The 13,837-nt window shown below is 51.2% G+C and overlaps 2 protein-coding genes across 4 annotated transcripts; both read right to left on the bottom strand.

Moving 5' to 3' along the window:
- Positions 1-68: 68 nt before the first annotated feature.
- Positions 69-1,224, bottom strand: S100A8 (S100 calcium binding protein A8). 3 transcript variants are annotated; one of them, XM_030824499.1, is made up of 3 exons: positions 1,077-1,224; positions 432-611; positions 69-280 (listed from the first exon to the last, which is right to left on the bottom strand). In XM_030824499.1, exons 1-3 carry the CDS (start codon positions 1,107-1,109, stop codon positions 140-142), a joined length of 354 nt encoding a protein of 117 aa, XP_030680359.1. In that variant the 5' UTR covers positions 1,110-1,224; the 3' UTR covers positions 69-139. The 3 variants fall into 3 exon arrangements, with proteins under 3 accessions (XP_030680359.1, XP_003259340.1, XP_003259342.1); XM_003259292.4 differs by having other exon boundaries at positions 432-594; positions 1,077-1,110; XM_003259294.3 differs by lacking the exon at positions 1,077-1,224 and adding an exon at positions 893-1,012 and having other exon boundaries at positions 432-594.
- Positions 1,225-6,588: 5,364 nt separating this feature from the next.
- On the bottom strand, positions 6,589-9,360 carry LOC101179466 (protein S100-A15A). The gene is made up of 2 exons (XM_004089898.1): positions 9,211-9,360; positions 6,589-6,765 (listed from the first exon to the last, which is right to left on the bottom strand). Exons 1-2 carry the CDS (start codon positions 9,358-9,360, stop codon positions 6,589-6,591), a joined length of 327 nt encoding a protein of 108 aa, XP_004089946.1.
- Positions 9,361-13,837: the final 4,477 nt, after the last annotated feature.

The raw sequence follows: 13,837 nt of genomic DNA, 5'->3' as shown, positions 1-13,837 counted from the left end.
TTTGGGTTTTCCAATCCTCCCTCCACACCGAGGAACCTCATTTCACAAAAGCATGAACGAGAGAGGCGTGAGGTATTGATGACTTTATTTTTCTGCAGGTACATGTCCAGGGGCCCAGCCTCTGGGCCCAGTAACTCAGCTAATCTTTGTGGCTTTCTTCGTGGCTTTTTTTGTGGGCTGCCACGCCCATCTTTACCACCAGAATGAGAAACTCCTGGAAGTTAACTGCACCATCAGTGTTGATATCCAACTCTTTGAACCAGGCGTCTGCACCCTTTTTCTGTCAAGATTGAGGAGGAAGAAGCCAGAGTTTAAAGATCTCAGAGAGAGCCGAGGCATAGCCATCTATGAAGGGCGGCAGGGAGGACCGCTGGCCCAGGGCAGCCCCAGGACCAGGCAAAGAGCCCCCACCACACCCAGCCCCTCCTCACCCTGATATACTGAGGACACTCGGTCTCTAGCAATTTCTTCAGGTCATCCCTGTAGACGGCATGGTAATTCCCCTTTATCAGGGAATACTTGTGGTAGACATCGATGATGGAGTTCAAGGCTTTCTCCAGCTCGGTCAACATGATGCCCACGCACTTGCCCCACCTGAAAAACAGAACCCTCTGGGGAATCCCATGGCAGGGAATTTGCATCTGCCCAGGGCAGTACTCAGAGGACTCATGCCCCAAGCGATGGCCTTGTCCTGGCCTGCACTCTCCAAATAACCAAACCAGCAGATGGCTATGGCTCTGGTGGAAGGGTGGGATGATAGGGATACAGGTGTGGGAAGGGGAAGGGTCCATTCACACAGAGGCATGTGCACACACACGGGGCCTGTAGACTTTCCTTACCACCCCACCCTCTGCTGAAGAAAGGTCCAGCCTAGGAGACAATGTGCCCTTACCCACTGGAAGGTGCTGGAGGATGCTCTCCTTCCTTATCCCTGCCTCACTCCCCATCTCCAGGAGTATCTTTGCTCCAGACCTCCCTGAGCTTTCTCTCTCCTCTCTCAGGAAGGCTACTCCACTTCTCTGACCCTCCCCAAGAGAAGCCCAAAGTGTGGGGCCAACCCAGACAGTCCCACTTACCAGGTCTTCTGAAAGACAGCTGACAAGAGACATGCAGGGCTGAGAGGCAGCTCCTTTTTATAGTGGTTAGGCTTGGCCAGCTGCCCATAGCTTCAGGCCATCAGAGACAGCTGCTCCCTGCCAGAGTTGCTACAGTCTCTGGTTTCTCAATGAGGTGAATGTGGCAATCACTGTGCAGAATGAAAATTTTGGGTGGGGATGTAGGAGAAGCGGAAAGAGGAACGCATTTGCTGGCCAATAGTGCCCAGAAGGAAAAAGCAGGTAGGGGGGCTCTTTTTCTGGGCTGCTGGCATCCACTTGCTTGATCCAGCCAGATTCCCACTCCCATTCCCTCTCCACTATTGCAATTGCTCATCCCCTGCATTGGTGGTCAGTCTATACACTCCTGAAATTGAATTGAAGTTGAATGCATCATTTTGAGTGCATGCACTCAATGAGAACATTCCTCCATGGCTTCTATCAGAGTTTCAAAGTGTCCAAAGACCACAAAAGGGTAGAGAACACTTGTCCTGGCTGATAGCTTTTAGTAATGAAAACTATTGTTCTCATTACTAAAAACTAAAACTATCGTTATTGTTCTTTTGGGTGGGTGGGTGCTTTATGGGGAAATGTGTTGTTGCCAAGGGCTATATCCATTCCTACCCTGCTGCCCACACTCCTCCACAGCTCTCCTGTTCTGTGAAGCTGGGGATGGACCTTGCCCTGGGAGATGGAGGCTGCTTGGGGTCCCTCAGCACTGCACAAGGGCATGAGCCATTGCATAAACACAGCAGGGAGCCTTTCACCCTCTCTCGGTTAATTATCGTGTCTGGGACCCCAGGATCACTGGCAGAAGACAGGAAGCTAACTCTGAGGTAGTGGAGGGGAAGAGTTCTTTGGAGAAGCCAGACGTGCTTCATGCCTAAGAGGAGAAGAGGAGGTGGCCAATTCCCCAGGATTTCAGGAGGAAGAAATCCTCTCCCCACCACTAACAAAATGCTACTCAGATTAACTGGCTTCCAACCCTGAAGACTGTGGTGTGTTTCTGTTATTACAAAGAAAATATTTATAAAACAAATATCTGATAAGGGATTAATATCCAGAATATAAAGAATCCCTACAACTCAACAACAAAAAACAAACAAACCAATCAAAAAATGGGGAAAAGACTCAAATAGACACTTCTCCAAAGAAGATATACAAATGGTCAATAAGCACATGAAAATTACTAATCTTTAGGAAAACATGAAGCAAAACGACAATGAGATACCACCTGACACCCACAAGGATGACTACGACTTCTTTTAAAATCCAGAAAATAACAAGTGTTGGTGAGGGCAAAGAGAATCGGAAGCCTAATGCACTGTTAGTGGGAATGTAAAATAGTGCAGCTGTTATGGAAAACTGCAAGTTTGTTCCTCAAATAAACACAGAATTACCATATGATCCATCATTCTGCTCCTGGATAGATATGCAAAAGATTTGAATGCAGGGATTCAGACAGATGTTTGTACATTCATGTTCATAGCAGCATTATTTACAAGAGCCAAAAGGTGGAAGCAATCCAAGTGTCCCTCAACACATGAATGGATGAAGAAAATGTTTTGTGGGGACATGTGTTGCTGCCAAGGGCTAAATCCATTCCTACCCTGCTGCCCACACTCCTCCACAGCTCTCCTGTTCTGTGAAGCTGGGGATCCACCGTGCCCTGGGAGATGGAGGCTGCTTGGGGTCCCTCTGCATTGCACAAGGGCCTGAGCCATTGCATAAACATAGCAGGGAGGCTTTCATCCTCCAAAATAAATCCAGCTCTCTCTGGATGTGAGCCACTGGGGACCCAGCACAGTGCCCAGCACACACAATAACAGCAGCCACAATCACCGATCACAGCAAATCATGGCAAAATACTAGTTAACACTCACTGAGCTTTTCCCATGTCCGGGAACTATTCTAAGTGCTTTATTTGCATTGATCACTTAATTCTCACACTAATCCAATGACGTATGTACTATTATAATGCCCATTGTACAGATGAGGAAACTGAGCCCCACAGAGAGACATAGTAATTCAGCACGTCAAATGATTGAGTGACTCATGATGTGATGTGACAGCATCCACTTCCTATTCCTGCCTGTAATGCCTTTTGTCCCCATAGTGTCCTCCTCACCATTCCTGATCCAGCTCAGGCATCATCTGCTCCAAGTCCATCCCTGATCCACCTGCCCTCACCCCATCAGGGCAGAGTTAATTCTTCTCTCCTCCACGCTACCCAAATCCTTAACCATCACAGCATTTGCCCTGCTATGTTATGATTCACTTGTTTATTTTCTGTCTTTTCTTTGGGACCAGGAGACCCTTTAGAAAAGAAATCACATTTCTTTTCACAACCCTAGGGCCTGGCACCTACTATGTGTTCGATTAATACTTACTGAGGGGATAAACGAATACAAAATTAAGTTTGGCCCTTCCCTTATCCAAGGCAGAAATTCCCTTTATCACACTCAGCCATCTTAAATCATTTCTGGAAGAAGGCAGGGTATAAATTCATCAAACAAATGCAGTCTAACTTCCTTGACAAAAGATGAATCAAGCTCCATCTAGGAAAACAACTCCATTTCTGACATGACAAGTTTTCAACCAAGGATCCACCCTTGGTTAATACCTATTATTCACCACGTACTATCCTATGTGACCGGCATAATAGCACCTGCCTCAAAGCACCACATCATGTTTTCAAAGTATTTTGCATCCACTGACTCATTTGATATTCCCAGCAACCTTGTGATGTGGACATTACAAGTATAATTATCCCTATTTGACAGATGGGGAAACTGAGGCACAGGGCATTACTTCAGGTCCTTCCCCAGGTCCAGTGAGGGAGTCCTGAGTGGTGACCTCCTTCCCACATCATGTACAGGCTGACCGGCAAGATCGTGAAATGTCGCCCCCTCCCCAAAAACTGCGCCCCTGGACAGCTTTGGGTGCTTTGGGGACAGCAGGAGCCAGGCTGAACTGAACTTGCAGCAAAAGGTATCAGGACTTGGGTAAGCACATCCGGGGAAAGGCAGAAGCTGTAAGCAGCCTGGCGGACATGGGGCAACCCAGAGGGAGCGGAACCTGGTCATGCTTACAGGAAAGGGCTCAGTCCCTGGGTGTTTCCCAACAGACCTGACAGGCCCATCCCTGAGGCCAAGGAAATGAGGACAGAGCAGGCAGAGCTGGTGAAGACACCCCCAGAAGGGGGCAGGAGAGGGGCAGGGAGGGCTCAGGCTGGGCGCCCCTGCTTTGTACTCAATGCCTGTGGAGCCCAGCACTTCTCAGGTGAGACAGGTATTTCTCCCCTGGGCCTGCAAGAAGAGCGGCCCAAGTAACTCGGGCGATGATCTTCATGCCTCTAGACACAGCCAGGGGCCTGCGGAAAGGAGCACAGACCTAGGTCATCAATTCCAGCCCCACAGGCCCCAATTCTGCATTCCTTCCCCACACACCTGCTGAGCGTTTATGGGGACACTGAGGTCCTGTCTCGGTGGAGAGTACGAAACAAGCACAGTGTGGCAGAAGATGCCCCTCCACAGGAAAGAACGCAAAGGGGAATGGGGTGCAGACATCTCCCGAGGAGGAGAGGGCCCAGCTAGGTCCTGAAAGGCAAACTAAGCTGATGGCAAGCATGGGAGGGACAGCAGGCCAGGCCCGGAGCAGCAGGGGCAAATTCTGCCCCAGAGCGTGACTGATGAGAAACAAGGTCTCCAGCTCAGCTCCAGGGACAACCCACCATGTTTGGCGCAAAGGACCAGGTGGGGAGGGAACCAGACCAATTTTCTTAAGTGACCCTGCAGTCCTGTGCACAGGTGGTATATCACCTCCCATCACTCTTTCAAAATCCATGATTTCTATCTCAGTAAGCTCAGGACACCGGTTCCCAGACCAACCCTCAGAAAAGACAACCCTCTAAAGTGGGCTCTGGCATTTCCTGAAAGCAGAGGAGACCCTCCCTGAGGGATTCTGCATTAGATTCTTAGGGTCCCAGGGGAGAGGAAGAGGAAAAAGAAACAGAGCAAGGGCAGGGACAGGTCTCAGGTGGGTGGGGTCAGGGACACCGGAGGACTCAGATCAGTGGTTCATGAATAGCCCTGGGTCAGGAGTAACCTTCACATCCATCATCATGTTGTAGAAGAAAACAGACCCAACCCTTCTCTCCTCCAGGAAGCCTTCCTGGGTTGACTGTCACCCAGGTTCTACTCATTGCTCTTCCCTTAACAGGTGTCTGTGGTTCTGCCAGGCTGGATTGTTGGCTCAGCTCCTGTCAGTGTCTGACTCAGCATGTGCAAACCCAGCACACAATATTCCCTGCAGACTGGCTCCCATCCAGGCACCGAGTTCCCATGCCAATCGCCAGCACCTGAAACCTCCACCTCATTCTGGATCCTCCTCTCCCTCAGTCTGCGCCCAGGTCTGGGCTTTGACATTCTGCCTTTTCTGATGCCTCCTCCCTCCCTTCCGTCCTCATGAAGCTGTTTACCTCCTCTTCACAGCCTCCAGCCAGGCTGTGCAGGTCTGATCTGTCTTCCTCCACCCCAAACCCCTACCACTAGTTTCCTGAAGCACAGAGCTGGTCCCAGGGCCCTCGCCCCTTCCCTACACTTAACAACTCAGCATCCCTTACCGAAAGGATAAAGTCCAAATTCCAGTGCTTAGTTTTCAGGGACTTCCAGACTCTGGTCCTAACCTACCCATTCAAGCTGACTTCCTACTGTTTTCTCCATGAACACCAATTTCCAAGCAACCTTTCTGTTGCTCCCAGACATACTTTATGATTTTCTACTGGTGTTCCCTCTGCTAGAAATGCACCTGCCTCCCGATCCTGGTCTCTTCCCAGGCTCAGCCCCACCCTTGCTCACTGATTCTTGGGGCTCTCTTTCAGAGCAGGGATGCTGTCGGAACGGCATGTTAGTTCACCCCTACCCTCACCCCCGTGCTACCACCTGTGTGGTGGGTGAGTGAGTGACCACGGGCGAGGCCTTGCGCTCTGTCTCCCCAAAAGAGGAGACTCTTCCTTCTCAGGCTGAACACTGAGGGTGGGGACTGTCCCCCATCAGATAGGGCCCCCTGGAATCAGAGGTGATGTCTCCCCATCCGATATAAACTCCCTAGAGGAATAACCTGTGTCTCCCCCTCAGACAGGGGCTCCCTGGAGATAGAAGCTGTTTCTTCCCCTCAGACAGGGGCTCCCCGGAGGCAAGGGCTATTTCATTCATCTAAAATGGATCTTTCCCAGGTTGGGACCGAAACATCTTTTTCTGGATTGTAGGTGAAGCCCAGAACCATATACTGACAAATCCTTGGAAATCTGTATGAAATTGCTTTACTCTCTCTCACACTGCTGTCCTTTCCACAGACATGTACACACATGTGCACACACACACAGGGACACACATAGACACACACAGCTTTGTTCTCCATTCAGCTCCTGATAGCCAGGTCCCGCCTCCTCCTGGGTCCAGCTCCGGTGGGCAGGAGGCTGCCTGAGGTCCCTCTAGTAGAGGCTGTGTTGGGCACAGTAGCGGGCACACAGCTGCCGGTGGTACTGCAGGTGGTAGTCCTTCACCAGCTTGCCCAAGATGTAGAGGAACTCGTCGAAGCAGATCTGGTTGTCCTTGTTCTTGTCTGCGGCCTGGAACAAGTCTGTGATATAGTACGGCTCCTTCCGGCCCTGAGAAGTGGGCAGAGCATCAACCACCCACCCAGGCATGCAGCCCACCTGCCAGGCTCCCCACCACCCACTGGGAGGGGATGGGGCAACTGTGGCCTGGCCTTGCCTGCAAGGGCTTACAGGAAATGACTCCTCACTCCAATAGTCAGTGACTAGGACTCTAAAACCTGCAAAGTCAGGCTCAAGAGACAGGGGCATAGTGGGTGCCCCCATAACCGAGCCTGGAGCTAGCTGCATGTGTGCAGACAAAGGAGGTAAACTGGGCACCATTGATGGTGTACTGTCTGCAGTGCCCAAGCAGCACTGGCATCCCAGATGACTTCGCATCCACCGGCAGCAGCTGTTTATACTTCTCTTCACAGCTGAACTGGAGGCTCCTCTGGAGGAACACCCCAGCCAGGGCTTCCTCAAGGCAGGGCAGTGCCTTCGTCCTCCACACTGGGAGCTCCCCAAGAGCAGAGTCAACCTGGCCCTTGAGTCTGTATCCCCAGCGCTGCTGCAAGGCTGGTGCCCAGGGGGTCAGAGGTTTGCATGCCTGTGCATTTGCCTGCGTCAGGAGCAATTCCCAGGCAGATGCACAGCACGCGAACCTCTGACCCCCTGCGTGCTGGGCCCACATAGAGTGCAGAACAAGGGAAAGGACAAAGCCAGGAGCCCTAGAGCTGTCCAGGTTGTTCCGAGGCAAGTGGCCCAGATATGGCCCTGAGGCCTGAGAAATGGGGATGGTAGAGGAGAGGAAAGAGGCATTTGAGGTGGAAGGAACAGCATGAAGAAAGTCAAGGGCCAGAGCACAGCACGGGGACAGAGCGGTAAGAGACAAGGTGGGCATCGGGAGCACTGGGCAGGGCGGGCGAGGCAGCTTTCAGCAAGATTTGGCTGGTGGGCATGAGGACCAGTGTGAAGCCCTAGAAACCATCCGGGGGAAGCAGCTGTGGACAGGTTTGCAGCCTCTCTCTCCCCTCAGGGCCCACCCCCACCACCTGCTCCTGTGATCTTAACTGTTCCACAAAGCTAGTTACCCAGAGAGGAGCTGGAGGCTTCCTGCCTGGGACAGGCTCTCCCAGCTTCCCTCACCTCGGCCCACCTTCCCCAGGGCTGCCTTCTGTATCCAGGTTCTGTCCCCGCAAGGGCCCCGTACCCCGGTGGGGCTGTGACCCCCATGAGTGCAGGGTCCGGGCCATCCTGGTACAGTTTGCCCTGGAAAGGACAAGGTTTCCTGGAAACAGGACCACCCACAATCACTTCCCCTTCGCTCCATCCCTCTCTACAACCCTCAGAGTAACACTCCAGTAAGCAGAGGCAAGGCTGGGGAGATGGGAAGTGACTGAAGAAGAGCCTTTTCGCGGATGGAGTGGCCTTGAGTGAGGATGGACCAGAAGTCCTCTGGAGATGACAGTCCAGACACCCCGGGGCATGGATAGAAAGCAGCACCCCACAGACACACTTGCAGGCCCCAAGGAGCCCAGTAATCATGGGTCTAGGTCTGATGACAAAGAAGATGGGCAGGGCCTGAGGGCTGTCTAAGCCTGGATTTGGGAGCTGGGCCTGTCCAGGTCTGAGACACTCTGGGGACAAGAGGTCGAAGGGGAAGTAATGTTTCCTAACCCCACCCCACCATACTCCCACCCTGGTTAGGGGGGCCACCGCAGCCCCTGCTATCCTTCTCCCAGGCATGGGGGCAGGAGGGCCAGGCTTGTGCAGCCCAGGAGATGGGGCTGAGCTCAAAGGGCTTGGAAGGTGGCATGGGCTGAGGGGCAGAGGCGCTGCCTGGATGGGCCTGTGGGCAAAGGGGAGGTGGAGGGCCTATACTCAGGAAGCAGGATGGGCCGAGGCATAAACAGATTTGGGGTTAGGACTGAGTTCCAGGAAATTAGCTAAGTTTGGGCTGGAGTGAGGCCAGGCAGGGAATTCTGCGAGAGGGAAGGACAAGAAACCCAGCTGTGCTGGGGCCACCACACTGTGGCCAAAGATCCCGCCGTCCCATGAATTGAAGATTCTCAGGGCCGGGCACGGTTGCTCACAACTGTAATCCTGGCACCTTGGGAGGCTGAGACAGGTGGATTGCTTGAGGCCAGGAGTTCGAGACCAGCCTTGCCAACATGGTGAAACCCCATCTCTACTAAAAATACAAAAATCAGCCAGGCGTGATGGCATCTGCCTATAATCCCAGCTACTCAGGAGGCTGAGGCGCGAGAATCACTTGAACCTAGGAAGCGGAGGTTGCAGTGAGCAGAGACTGTGCCACTGCATTCCAGCCTGGGTGACAGAGTCAGGCTCCATCTCCAAAAAAAAAAAAAAAAAAAAAAAAAGATTCTCATGGGAGATAGCACCCTCTGTAATAACTTCAGCATTTGCTTTCAACACTCACTTGCCACCCCAGAATCCACCCTGTACCGGTGCCCTGGCCCCACTTCACCCCCCACCCTGATCCCAGACCCTGCACACCAAGCTGTCCATGAAGCGGGGCACATTGTCCATGAGCAGGGCCTGCAACTCCTGCAGGGACAGGGTCTCCATATCGCCTTGCCGAGCTGCATACTGGTGGAAGCAGTGGATGATTTGGAAGAGGGATTCCTCCACTGGGGTGTCTGTCATGACTGCTGGGCCCTGGCCCCAGGCAGACGGGCAGACCTGGAGGTGCAGGGGTGCAGCAGCCAGGGGCAGTGGATGGAGAATCTGGGAGAAGAGAACAGCACCTTGTCCCAGCCAGTCCACAGATGGTGCTTCCTCCAAGAACTTTCCACCCTCTTGTACCTGCCCACATTCCCGCACCCTGTCTCAGGCCCCCAGGGTCCCTGCACTCATCTGACCCCTTGCAAACGTGACTCAAAGTCGCTGCCCTGCAAGAAGCTTTCCTGAAAATTCTCAAGACAGGACTCTATCCGTTCGCTGGGACTGAGGGCTTCCTGGGCACAGGAGCTGCATCCTCCTCCCTCCAACCTACCCCAATTTAGCAGATGCCTCAAGTCAAGAATAAGGAGAAACTAAAGACTCTGAAGCAAGCCAGTGTTTGTGTTGCTTTCCAAGAGAAATCTTTTTAAACCCTCAAAAAGGCAGAATCCGCACTACCATAAACTCTCTTGTGCGACAAACAGAATATTAGAATAACCACACGAGGCAGAAAACTGGGCCCTCCTCTTGAGCCATTGTTTTCTTTCCCAGTTGAATGCACAGGCAGCACATGGATCCCATCTCTCTTCCTGCTGCCACCACACTGTGCCACCCTTTCCAAAGGGAGTCCCCGTGCCATCAGCACCATCCCTTCAGCCCTCACATCCCATGGCCCTCCCGGAGCCTCTGTGCAGCTCCTCTCTGGTGCTCTGATGCCTGTGACCTCCCACTCCCCACTTCCTGTGGAGATGAGACAAGATCACCCTGTCAGGTCAGCGGTGCTCCCTGGACTCTGCAGATAGGAATCAGGACAACTGCTGCTTCCACCGCTCATGGAGCCAGCCAGGCACCAGGTAAGCACTTTATACAAATTATCCCATATCCCACGTAACCCTCATGCGGGCCATAGGAAGTAGGCATCTTTACCCCCATTTTCCTAAGGGGGAAATGAAACCCAGAGAGGATAAGTAATTTCCCCAAGATCACACAACTGATTCACTTGGAGCTTCGTTCAAACCCATGTCTTTGGGAACAAGCCCAAAGGCATGCTTTCAGTTCAGGTCCTACACCCGTCTTGGGCCACGATTGTGCTGTTGAGATGCCCATCCACACTGTACGTGTTCTCCAAAACAGGTAAGCTGTCCCCACCGCTGATTTTTAGAAGCTGCACAGACCCAACACAGACCCTCACCCCCACAATTCTCTTGGAAGAGGCACTGACCTGTCACTGTTGGGGTGAGGATCCAAATCCACAGATCCAGCCTGTAGTTGATCCCAGAGATTCCCCAGCGCTCAGGCAGGAGGCACCCGTGTGAGCCGCGAACCCACCACCAAGCCCCACATGCCACCCATCCTCAGCGCCTCCAATTATGGCAGCCAGTGTTGTGATGCTTCACAGGTCCTTCAGGAGCAGGAATGAGCCTTAATTGCATTCCTGAGGTGACATCACAACACTTAACTTGCTAAGATTAACAACCAGTTTCAGGGGCCCACGTCCCTTGGAGCAGGATCTGAAGCATCTAAGAATCACAAAAGGTCCCATTATCTGTCTCCCTACCTCAGAGCTTGTCCTCTCAGCTCCAGGGCTTGGATGAGGTCAGACACACACTTAACTACATCTCCCTGGGGGCGTCCTCCCTCCATTAGCGAATCCCCAAACTCCACTGTCATGAAGCACATTCATTCCTTCATTCATTCAACAAATATTCTTGAGTACCTACAGTGTGCCAGGCCTTCTGCTAGGCAATACGCATCAGACACAGGGCCAGCTCACAGGGGACGTGTGAGGGGACAGTCACACACTGTCACTAGGCACATGGAAGCCAACTGAGTGACACAGACAGGTGCTCCAGGCACCCAGAAAGGAACACCTTCCGCCTGGGGAGTTGAGGGGGACTTCCTTAGGGAGGTAATATTTCAGCTGCAACTTGAAGAGACATTTTGAGTTGCAAGGAGGAAAGGAGGACCAGGCACTCTAGACAGAGGACATGGCACAGGCAAAGGCCTGGGGGTGTAAAACAGCGTGGCCTGCTCAGGGGATGGAGTCCACAGGGTGCACAATGAGATGTTAGAAGAAACAAGGCTGGAGAGGCAGGAGGGAGACAAGACCGGAAGACCCTGTGCCAAGCTACAGCTGTGACTTCATCCTATCCAGCTCATAGTCTGTCAGTGGAGGCAGACATCTAGCCAAAACTCCAAGGTACTGTACTTAGAAAAGCACCAAAGACTTGGTGCCAAACATGCATCTCCCACTTCACGACCCCCACTACCCATGGCCAGGGCAAGATTGTGATACACAAACAAGAGGGGAAGCTAACAGAGGGTTTTTTAAATCAGTTGGGTGATGGATGGGCGGTGAAAGAGAAGTGGTAGAACCAGATTTGTTTATTAGTAAATCACCGACTGCAATGTGGAAGTCACCCTACTCTGAGGGGGCCAGACCTTCAGGCTCGACATCCCTACAGGTGCTACCTGGACCCTTGAGTGAATGACAGGTGGGGTCCCCTCTACCAACTCACCCCAACACAAGACTTCTCCCAGCCGGCCCCTTCTACTTGGCCCCATTTCACCCCACACAGCTCCCTTGGGAGGGCCCGCACAGGCTGATGATTGAATCTTCCAGAAGGGGACGCCAAAGGGCAGGTCATCAAACCAGAGACTCCATCTATGCATCCGTGAAGGTTGGAGAGAAAATCATAGGTAGATACTGAAGCCAACAGCTTTTCCAGTTTGCTGGGTGAGCCTTCATCTACTCAACATAATGATTTCCCCAGCAAACAAGTGGTTCATCAATACACTTTTCTGTTTCTAAACTAAAAACATGGCTCGAATTTCTCAGCATTGCCAAGCTAGAGCCACAAAAAATTGTATTGAATTCTTTGGTTCAGCCATCATTACCCTGGCAATTTCTCTCAAAACAATTAATTAAACAGATACTAAAAGCAATCATCAGGAAAATGTCCACCATTGCAATGTCCATAACCAAGAAACAAAAATAAAAGCAAAACCTTAAAACTATCTAATTAACAAATTTGGTATACCTATATGGTTCACTGTTGGACAATTGCTGGATAACAGCTTGTTGTTCAGAAGAAACTTCATTTCTGACCTTTGGCTGGGGATGGGGGGCAGACTGCACTCCTTTTCACCCTACCTTTTGTTCACTCTGGGACAAAACAACCCCCTACACCATGCCAATACCCAGTGATGATCCCTTGCACAGCTGCGCTATGACTGCACTTTTTGCTTAATGTTATGCTGTGGACATCTCACATGCTTCATCAATGCTAGCCTGATTTTTAGCGAGTACATAGCGATCATCTGTTTGCATTTATCAAAATTTGTCTTTTGAATCCATTATTGTTAGACATTAAATTACTTTTATTTATACATTTTAATGTCAACTCTTCCTTAATGTTTATCAGAATTTTGCCACGTGTTAGGTGCTCGGTGCAACTGTGCTAGGTGCTGTGGAGAAAGGGGGTGGAAATGAATTGAATAACGTTCTGCCTTCCAGAAACTCGCAGTCTGTAGGTGGAGACAGACATCTAGCCAAAACTTCAGGGTACTGTACTTAGAAAAGAACCATAAACATGGTGCCAAGCATGCATCTCCCATGTCACAACCCAACCACCCACGGCCAGGGCTAAGATGGTGATCTTGACAAACACAGTCTTCATGTCTTTCCAGTGTGCAGACCAGTCACTGAAAACAATGTCCTGTGACATCCAGAAGCCAGTACAGCAAAGGAGTAGCACTTTCTGGTGAAATTGAGAAAGGAGGTTACCTGAAACTGGCCCTGAAGCACCCCCATCCCCGCTCTGGCCGCACCCAGGGTTTTAGACACCTCAAGGATTGGAACTACTTCAAGAAGGATAATATTCAATTTCTGACTAAGAGGGCAGTGAGGTGGTGGTGAAGAGGATCAAGTAATTACCTTAAAAATTAAAGAAATCTCATATGGTACTGGAGATGATGAATCGGGTTATACTGATGGAATATTGAAGGATTTTTGCCAGTTCTCACCAGCGTATATCTATTTTCTTCTTTCCAGACCTTTTTTATCTTTAGGATTAGAGCAACCTGATATCCCAGTCAACAGCCTCAAGAGTATCTGAAATGTGTGTTAGATGGGCTGTGCTTGAAGGGGGAGCTGCTAGATGCGTTAGAATCCTCACAGAAAACGCGATAAGGAGAAAGAAAGTGTGCATTATTGCCGTGTAGAGAATAAGAATAGGATTCGAGCATAGGGAGTCCCTAGGCTGCTTCTGCAGAACCAGGAGGCTGCTGAAGAGTGAGAAGATGATTAACAGTATTAAGTTCTTCCTCTTTGCTGAGCACTGCTCCATGGGCTTTACATCCACCCATTCATCTCATCTTCTTAACAATTGCTGAAGAAGCCCAAGGAATGACAATTACAGGAGCATGCTGGGGACACAGCTAGTAATGCAGAGGCGCGTTT

This window comes from Nomascus leucogenys, chromosome 12 (assembly GCF_006542625.1).
Source record: "Nomascus leucogenys isolate Asia chromosome 12, Asia_NLE_v1, whole genome shotgun sequence".
In the NCBI taxonomy this organism is placed as follows: domain Eukaryota; kingdom Metazoa; phylum Chordata; class Mammalia; order Primates; family Hylobatidae; genus Nomascus; species Nomascus leucogenys.
The sequence above is the reverse complement of the archived record's forward strand: the minus strand, read 5'-3'. Positions and strand labels throughout refer to the sequence as shown.

Excerpts from the sequence above, each read along its gene's own strand:
- S100A8 (XM_030824499.1), bottom strand. The coding sequence starts at position 1,109 with ATGTCTCTTGTCAGCTGTCTTTCAGAAGACCTG. Across the intron at positions 612-1,076 it reads GCTGTCTTTCAGAAGACCTG|AGGGTTCTGTTTTTCAGGTG; the intron begins GTAAGTGGGACT and ends GGGATTCCCCAG. Across the intron at positions 281-431 it reads AGTGTCCTCAGTATATCAGG|AAAAAGGGTGCAGACGCCTG; the intron begins GTGAGGAGGGGC and ends CAATCTTGACAG.
- LOC101179466 (XM_004089898.1), bottom strand. The coding sequence starts at position 9,360 with ATGACAGACACCCCAGTGGAGGAATCCCTCTTCCAAATCATCCACTGC. Across the intron at positions 6,766-9,210 it reads CCCGCTTCATGGACAGCTTG|GGCCGGAAGGAGCCGTACTA; the intron begins GTGTGCAGGGTC and ends CCCACTTCTCAG.